The sequence below is a fragment of the Scyliorhinus canicula genome, chromosome 25 (genome assembly GCF_902713615.1).
Source record: "Scyliorhinus canicula chromosome 25, sScyCan1.1, whole genome shotgun sequence".
In the NCBI taxonomy this organism is placed as follows: domain Eukaryota; kingdom Metazoa; phylum Chordata; class Chondrichthyes; order Carcharhiniformes; family Scyliorhinidae; genus Scyliorhinus; species Scyliorhinus canicula.
In genome coordinates, this window is record NC_052170.1 from 4,707,445 (window position 1) to 4,716,763 (window position 9,319).

Consider the following 9,319-nt stretch of genomic DNA (forward strand, 5'->3'; position numbering starts at 1 on the left):
CCCCCCCCCCCCCCATTGCTTTGCCATTGACAGCTGTACTCAGCTGCCTCGGCCCCAGGCTCTGGAATTCCCTCCCTAACCCTCTCCCTCTCTACCACCACCTCCTCTTACACACCCTTCAAATTGGCTTCTTTGACCAAACTTTCTACCTGTTAGTGTGGGGACAGCTGGGCTTTCAAAACTATTAGTTGGGGGATTTCTTTGACAGAGAAATGTTGCACTTTTTACCAGCATCCCGAAACACTCCAGAGAATTGCTTTGAAGCAAGGTGGTGATTCTTGGGCAGTCGCCACTCTGGGCAGAGCAAGATCCAAGCAAACCGCAGTCGTCGTCCCCCCCCCTGGTTGTCGTGAGGGCAGTGTTGGTCGAGACGTGCGGACCAGGAAGCTCCTGTTTTACCGCCCTGCGGGGCCTTTTGGTCGCTCAACTGAAACGCAGGACCGTGGAAAATGCAGCATCTCATTTCGAGGATGCCACTTCTGCGGGAGTGTTACTGCAGACTATGTGTTCCAGTTCTGAAGACAGTGCATTGGACATTCAACCTTTTGGACTGCGGGCAGCTGAGCCAATCTGATAGCAAAATGGGTCAAGACCTCTGCTCCTCCAGACACTCGTAAAACAAAGACTTTCCATTTCTGGGTCCAGCAAACCCACAGATGGGGATTAAGCCATGAGAACATTTTAAACTTTGGTTCGTTTCGTTCCTGAATCCTTGGAAACTGGCTGAACGAGCCAAGTTTGTGGTTTGCCACCAGCATTGACTCTGTGGTTGTCCATCCCAAATGGAGAATAATGTGAGACCAGTTTGGATTTGCAAAGCAGTGGAGCGGATTGCACAGAAGTCCCTTTGGTTTTGGGGCTTTGCCCTTAAACCCAAGAGTTTTCTTTTCAATTATACGGGATGAGATGGATAATTGGCACTTCCTCCTTGTCCCCTCTTTCCTGCTGCTTCTCAGTGGTGCTGCTCCGGGCACAGGTTTAGTGGGTGTCCGTGTCCTCTGAAGATTTCAGCGGAAGTCCGAAAATCTGTCTGACAGTGGCCTGAATTTCCCCCGGGATCTCCGTCATGGTTGATCGGGAAACCCGCTGGAGGCTGGTGTGAATCTCATTCGCATCCCGCGCAGTGGGGTGGGGATGAGCGCCCCACCGGAATCTTACACCCCACGCCCGATTCTCCGTCACGTCAGAGGGAAAGCATTCCGGTGGAATGGCCCCTTCCAGGGCGTCACTAACCATGGTGGCCGTTCTGGCAGCTGGAAAGGTTGTCCTCCTCTTGAGCAGTATGGCTCCCCCCAGCCCTCGTCTCTCAGCGCGATTGGTAAACCAGCCCGCTCGAACCCGCAGTCAGTCCTTCTCCCTCAGCTGGGTTTCCTGGAGAAAGACTGTCGGTTTTCCTACTTTTCAGATGGGCAAAGACTCTTGGATCTTTTCACTGGGTCATTAAGTCCCCTGACCTTCCCGGTGACTATTCTGACACTCTTTCTCTCCCTCCCCTCCCCACTCTTGCAGGGTCAACCATATTTGTTAGGGGGCCGCACAAAATGGTGGTGGTCACTGTACTCACCACGAGGCTGGGCCCCTGTGTTCCGGGGTTTCCCTTCATCCAAGGGCCAGCCAACATGGGAAACATCACTAAACTGATGCCTGATGTCCTGAAAATGTGAACAAAACATATTCCTTCAAGTTTCCTCCATCGTTCCACTCAATCGGTTCGCAAAGTTTTGCTAAAACCTCCCTAACCCTGACTCAATATTTTGAAAGCGAGGATTATTTTTGGGAAGGGGCAGGAGAGTTGGGCCTTTAGAATTTCCATCATCCTCAAAATGGGAGAGATTGTTTTTGTGACAAAACCTTCCCAGAAGAGCCCTGAGGATATTGTTCAGGGAAGGCTTGCGAGAAAGAGATACAATCTTATCGTTACTGGCATGCATTTATCTCACTTCCTCCTCCAATCATTTAACGGTAATATGTCATTAGTAAGATCCACAGTAAGATCAGAATTTCATTTCTTCTTTTGGCCTGACCTAACCCAGTGTGAGTGTGTAAGTACAGTTTAGGCGGTGATTTATCGAACCTTTCCCACTCCTCCCTTCCTCCATACACACACTTTCTGACCTGTATCGGTTCCCAGTCTGGGAAGAAATTCTCCTCCCATGTTTCCTAATCCATGGCCTTGCCCCTCCCTACCTCTGTAACCACCAGCTCCCCCCCCCCCCCTCCCCAATTCAATCCCACAATCTGCCGTGCGCTCCTTTTAATTCTGGCCTCTTGCAAACCTCCATTCCCATTGATCGCTGTGACTAGGATCCTAAACTCTGACATTCCTTCCCTAACCCACCTCCTCCACCTTTTAATGCACTCTCTGTGGGCCTCTGCTGCATTCCTGATTTGAGTTCCTCTCCCATTCAGCCACCTACCTCCCAAGCTCTGGAATACCGTTTGTCAGCTTTTACAAAGGGTCATCTGGACTCTGAAACGTTCGCTCTTTTCTCTCCCTCCAGATGCTGCCAGACCTGCTGAGATTTTCCAGCATTTTCTCTTTGGTTCTCTGGAATACCCTCCCTACATCTCCGTCTCTCTCTCTCTCTCTCTCTCTGTCTCGCTTTCTTTCTTATAACATGCTCCGTAAAACCTACCTTTCGGTCATCCCTCCTGATTTCTCTTTCTGTGACTCTGCGACATTCGTTGTTCTATAATGCTTCTCTGCAGCACCTTGGAACACGAGTTAAGTTGCTATTTCAATATACCTTACCGACATTCGGATCAGGAGTAGGCCACTCGGCCCCTCGAGCCTGCTACACCACTCAATAAGTTCGCGACTGATCTGGTTGTAACCTCGACCCCACATTGCTGCTGACCTCCCGATAACCTTTCACCCCCTCGTTAATCAAGAATCTGTCCAGCTCTGCCTTAAAAATATTCAAAGATTCTGCTTCCACTGCCTTTTGAGGAGGAGAGTTCCAGAGACATCACCCACCCCTCCCCCCCCCCCCCCCCCCCCCCCCCCCCCCCCCCCCCCCCGAGAGAAATAATTTCCCCTCATCTGCGTCTTAAATGGGTGACCGCTTATTTTTAAACGGTGACCCCTCTCGTTCTAGGTTCCCCCACAAGAGGGAAACATCCTCTCCACATGCACCCCTGTCAATACCCCCTCAGGTTCTTAAAGGCTCCCATCGAATCACCTCTTACTCTTCTGAACCCTAGTAGGTACAAACCTAACCTTTCTTCATAAGGCAACTGCGTCTGTTCCTGGTATTAGTCTAGTGAAAGGTTGATGCGTGCTCGGACTCGAAGGCACTGGAGTAATAATGGTGAACGCTGACTCGTCAAAACTGTTACCGCAAATTCTGGGTCATCACCATCATCTTTTTGTCGCCCGGTTTTAGGTTTTGATTGACGCCGCTCCTGGGGGGGGGGGGGGGGGGGGGGGGGGGGGGGGGGGGCACATTGCCTGCGGAGCTAAGTCTTTTCAAGTTGTCAGGACTCAAATTAGGGCATCGTGCCCCGTCAACTAGCCAGCCGGACGGTAGAGAGGTGCTGGCAGTGTGACAAATGTCTTTGTGTCTGCGTCTCCGGCTGACGTTACTCTCTCTCCCCCTCCCTCTGTTTTACTTTCTCCCTCTCTCTCTCGCAGCTGCTACCATGGTCGACCTTGGCAGAAAGAAGAATCCAGATGAGTTTGCTCAGGCGCTCGATGAGGAGCTCGGCGACTTTGCGTTTCCTGATGAGTTTGTCTTTGACGTCTGGGGTGCCATCGGAGATGCGAAGGCAGGGCGATAACCACTGACAACATTACTAAGACTGTACAAGTTCAATGGAAGAGTCATTTAAAAAAAAATATATATATATATAATTATATATATGATATGCTAATAATTTTAGAACACTGGGTGCTGGGTTACTTTTTACAAGAATATTTCTGAATGATTTTGTACAGTCTGACTCACCAATAATTGCTTGTTTTTTTAGAATTATCTTTTTGTAGGAAAATACTCGAGTACCTTTTGGGTGCCATATTGTGGTGTGGCGTGCTGATGGTGTCTATACACCGGTACCAGAACTTAACCTGTGACAAAACTATACAAAGATGTTATTTTTAATATATTTTTTTGCAGGTGTGTGTATGGGAATTTTAAGTTTTAGGATGGGTTAGGCAGAGAAAAATCCTCTTCTTTTTTGGGGGTGGGAAGGTGTGAGCCCAGTCTACGTTTTGAGGGTTACAGTTTCCAAAAAAGAATGGGGAGTGGGGGGGATGGGGGGGAGGGGGGATGGGGGGGTTCCTCCACACCACTAGAACACTTTAAAATATGGTCTTAACCGATGCATTTTATTTAATTTTGTGTGTTGTACTGATGATTCGGATACCAAACGTCGCTAGCTGTTTGGGCAGAAAATTAGGAAAGTGTGGCTCGTAGGAAAGAAAAGATTTGTTTCAAAAGGATGTGAGCCTTTTGTTTATATGCCCCCCCCCCCCCCCCTCCCCAGCATCTCCAAACGCTTCACCTGCGATCTATAAATGCGAATTATATGAAATTCCCCATTTCTGTTGTTTACAAGAGGGTTCTGCGTCCAGTGTGTGGGTTAACACTGTTCAAACTGCCCAGCACTGGTCTGAAGAGCATCCTCAAATAGACATGCGACTGTATCAAACTATGGAGCACTGATGGTCACTTTGCGCACTTTTCTCGCCCAAATTTAATTTAATTGCCCTTCACCGGGTGCTGTCACTCTGATTTTGGTGAGGGGTCCTGGCGAAATATTCGAAGTGGGGGGGGGGGGGGGGGGGTAGAAAGCACCCTACTATACAGTTCTAACAACCTTGGGTATACCTCGGTGGAGATTTCTGAAAGGCGAGACTTGGATTTGTCTGGCACACTCCACCACCTTGAGTTGTCCCAAAGCACTTTACAGCCAATTATTTTATTTTTGAAACGTAGTCACTGGTGTGATGTCGAGAGCGTGGCTGCCAATTTGAGCAGTGACACCTCCCGTAGACCACAGTATTCCAATGACCAGTGTGTGTGTGTTTTCGTAATAAGTATGGACCCGGGCACCGGGGAGCAGAGAGACCTTCGAAGGCCCCTGGAGAAGGGCAGATGAGGCTTTGTTATAACATCTGACCTGAAAGAAGGCACTTCTGACAGTTCTGCACTCCCTCTGTACCTCTGCACTCTAGTCACTGGGGGTGGGGATGTAAGGTGTAGAAAGCAATGCTGGTGTCTGTCTATGTTGCTGTGACAAGAATTGAGAGCATGACTTTTTTTGTCAAACCCCCCCACCCCCCCTACATTTATTAGGTACCAAATGCACAGTAAAGAATCTTATTTGTACTGCTACGTTGTATGTTGCCTTTGCAGCGTCCTGGAAAAAGATATTTATTCTGTCGAATGGTCTGGAACACAGCAGCTAACCCCATAAATGAGGCCTGCTCAGAGGGTTAATGACAGCGCAGACTCCTTTTGTTAATGTTGGACTATAGTTTGTAATGGAATTCTGCACACACTACTCCATGTACTTCCCTTGTTCAGAAGGAACAAAGATTTACCATGTGAGCTAATCCATTCAAAATAAACTAGTATCTCAGTTCATATAAGCATCTGATCAGTGCAATGCTTTATAAATAGAAAACATTCCCCCCCCCCCCATCTCGCCTCGTGTTCTTTGAAATTTTTTATAACCGGAATGTTTTTGCATATAGGAAATTTGCCTCTGCATGACTCTGTCAGAGGATCCGAACCAGGGGATGAAATGAAAAATGAAAATGGCTTATTGTCACGAGTAGGCTTCAATGAAGTTACTGTGAAAAGCCCCTAGTCGCCACATTCCGCCGCCTGTCCGGGGAGGCTGGTACGGATGTTATACTGCAATGAAGGGCACCTTTTAGCCTGCACCCACTCTTTGATGGAGCTGCCTGTTTACTCTTTACGATCTGCCAATCTTTCCTATTTGCATATTTGTTCAACTCCCCTTGGAAACACATTTAATCTGCCTCAACCGCTCTTTCAGGCGCATGTCCCAAATTATTACAAGTGTTTTTAACAAAAACATTCTCCCCTTCCCTCTGTTTTTGTTGTTGTTGTCATTACCTTACCTTTGCTCACGGTGGCCCTACAGCTACTAGAAGCATATACCCTATCCAAACCCTTCACGATTTTGACTGCCTCTGAATCTGCACTCTTTTTGTGGATTGCCTGGAAGGAGAGGAAGAGAGTGGGATGAATAAAAGGTCAACATTAAAACAAAAGCCTGAAACAGCTTCACCAGATGTTTGAGAGAGACGTCTGCCACGGTGTCCGGCGAGCGGAGCCTAGAAGGCTGTGGTTAGATAATCGGTTAGCCTTGGCAGGTGGAATGGCTTCGGTGGCCCTTTAACAAAATGCTCGCACTCCGCTTAATTGAGCCTGTTTCTGTTTCCTGCGCATCTGTCCCAAGGCACATTACAGACAGTGTATTCCTCTTTGCTGGATAAGCTGACGTGTGGTATCTTTGGTGCTTGGCATTTCACTTTTTAAGTCTACCCCTTCACTGGGCACAAACCACTTTCCTTCAAACTATACTCTTGCCTTGTACTAATACATCTGAACAGGTGCCTGTGACAAAATTAATGTTCAGCGCAAGAAACTGGCCGCTCGACCCAACATGCCTAAGCCAGTGTCTGTTCTGCTCGAGCCTCATTCCAACTTTGCGGAACTGTTCTTCCCCTGGTTTCTTGAATTTAACGCTAGTAGCCTAGGTTTGAAAGGGAGTATTGCTAATTTATAACAGCAGGTGAATTAAACTCTTGTTCAGCCCGTGTTCTGTTTTGTAGCACTTTTTTATTTCCGGCTTCGCCGATTTAGTTTTTCTAAAATGAAAACTGAAAAAAGGCAAACTTTATTTGGTGTGAGCTGTCAAATCTTTAAATGGTGTGTCTGAAGTAAAGAGCAAAATTACAATGTTACAACTTTATATGCTTTTTACAAAGTCTTGAAGGAATAAAATGACTGAGTTGACATTCCCAATAATTTGTGTATATATCTCTTGTCTACATTCCTATTAATTTGTATATATCTAATAACAAATCCTGTTCGCATGTCAACCAAAACGACCACGAACTGGGCTAAGCAATCCTTTCCCAAAGCTTCGTAGAATCACACAGCCCAACCATACATTTCTAAACGACAGTGGAACCTTTTTGTCGATTATTTTGTTGATTTCCCCCACGTCAGACCTGAGAATAATTTGCTTCATCTAATTAATTATTTTCTTGCTCGTTGGAGTAGAATCTCACTGGCCCATTAATGCCACCCCACCGTGCTGCTCAGAGATGTGTACACAATTTATATAATGTTTGCATTGTCAAAACTTAAGGTTGTTTTTTTACTTCTGCGTTAATTTGTTTTTAGTGCATGTCTCACTTCATAGGATTGATGCCTATACTTTAACCACAATCAATAAAGATTTAGCCACTACCTGTATGGCCCTGTCTGTTCTTGAACTGTCACTGTACCCTTCGACAAGGTGGCATTTATAGCTAAAGGAATGAAGGTAAGGAAGTGTTGTTGCAACTATATAAGGCATTGGTGAGACCACGCATGGAGTATTGCCCCCTTTATTTGAGGAGGGAAGGAGTGATATTGGAGGCAGTTCAGAGGAGGTTCACTGGATTGATTCCAGAAATGAGGGGTTTGCCGTCTGAAGAGAGATTGGGCAATATAGGCCGATACTCTCTAGAGTTCAGAAGAATGAGGGGAGATCAAATTGAGGTGTACAAGATGCTAAAAGGTCTGGATAAAGTAGACGTGGAGCTGATGCTTCCTCTTGTGGGGCATTCTAAAACAAGAGGTCATCTTCGGATAAGAGGCGTCAAATTTAAAACCGCTTTGAGGTGAAACTACTTCTTCCAAAGGGTTGTGCATCTGTGGAATTCGCTACCCCAGAGTGCGGTGGATGCTGGGACAGTGAGTAAATTTCAGGAGGAGTTAGACAGATTTCTAATTGGGAATGGGTTGAAGGGTTATGGAGAACGGGCAGGACGGTGGAGTTAAGGCCAGGATGGGATCAGCCATGATCGAATGGCGGAGCAGACTCGATGGGCCAAATGGCCTTATTCTGCTCCCATATCTTATGAACTACTGCCAGTATGTACTGCTGGCAAACCGAAAAAGGTCCCACCAGCAGCGAATGAGCTCAGCGGTAATTTTGAGTGATTTGATGACGTTCGCTGAAGGTCCATTGTTGGCCAGGGCACTGGAAGAGATCCTCGCCCTTCATATCGGATATGGTTGCGGAATCTCGTCGAGCCCACCCAAGCCAATGGGCGTTTTAACGGATTACCTCCAGCATGGCAGCAGTCCCTCAGTCCAACATTTGCTGTTTGCCGGGAATGGGCTTCATTGAACACATGATTCCTCTTGACTGAGGCTAGCACTGAGCCAAGCTGAGGCTTCCTCAATAGTAGGAGCTGGAGTAGGCCACTCAGCCCCTTGAGTCTGCCACTCGTGTAGCGTAGCTGATCCCTCGAATCTTAATTACAAGGACGCAGATTAGTATTAACGTGCCACAGTTCGTTCACGTATTTATAAACTTGGAGGAAACCCACAGATACTTCAACTATTCAGTTCAGTTTTTTGCTTGACCTGCAGATAATCAGTTGCAAAAAGCTGCTGGAGGCACTTAGTGAAAGGAAAGAACTACCTCAGCACTCTAACTCCCTGCCTTCTGTTTGATTCATTCATCGGATGCAGGTGTTGCTGTCTGGACCAGCATTTATTGCCTGTCCCTAATTGCCCTCTTCACAATAACACAGTGCAGAAGAGGCCTTTCGGCCCATCGAGTGTACACCAACGCATGAAAAACCCCTGACCTGCCTACCTAATCCCACTTGCCAGCACTTGGCCCATAGCCTTGAATGTTATGACCTGACAAGTGCTCATCCAGGTACTTTTTGAAGGATGTGAGGCAACCCGCCTCTAGCCCCCTCTACCACCCTCCCAGGCAGTGCGTTCCAGACCCTCACTACCTTCTGGGTAAAAACGTATTTCCTCAAATCCCCCTAACCTCCCGCCCTCACCTTGAACTTGTGTCCCTTTGTAACCGACCCTGTAACAGCTGCTCCCTATCCACCCTGTCCATGCCCCTCATAATCTTGTCCACCTCGATCAGGTCACCCCTCCGTCTTCTCTGCTCCAGAGAAACCAACCCAAGCCTATCCAACCTCTCTTCATAACTGAAATATTCCATCCCAGGCAACATCCTGGGGAATCCCCTCTGCACCCGCTCCAGCGCAATCACATCCTTCCTATAATGTGGCGACCAGAACTGCACACAGGACTCCAGC

General features: G+C 47.4%; 1 protein-coding gene across 1 annotated transcript in view; it reads left to right on the forward strand.

Annotated features, from left to right (window-relative positions):
* The window catches only part of LOC119957000 (PDZ domain-containing protein GIPC1-like), a 41,817-nt gene extending 34,365 nt beyond the window's left edge, over positions 1-7,452 (forward strand). Inside the window, 1 exon segment of the mRNA XM_038784583.1 lies at positions 3,554-7,452. Within this exon segment, the coding sequence (XP_038640511.1) occupies positions 3,554-3,780 (227 nt within the window). The 3' untranslated portion in view covers positions 3,781-7,452.
* Positions 7,453-9,319: the final 1,867 nt, after the last annotated feature.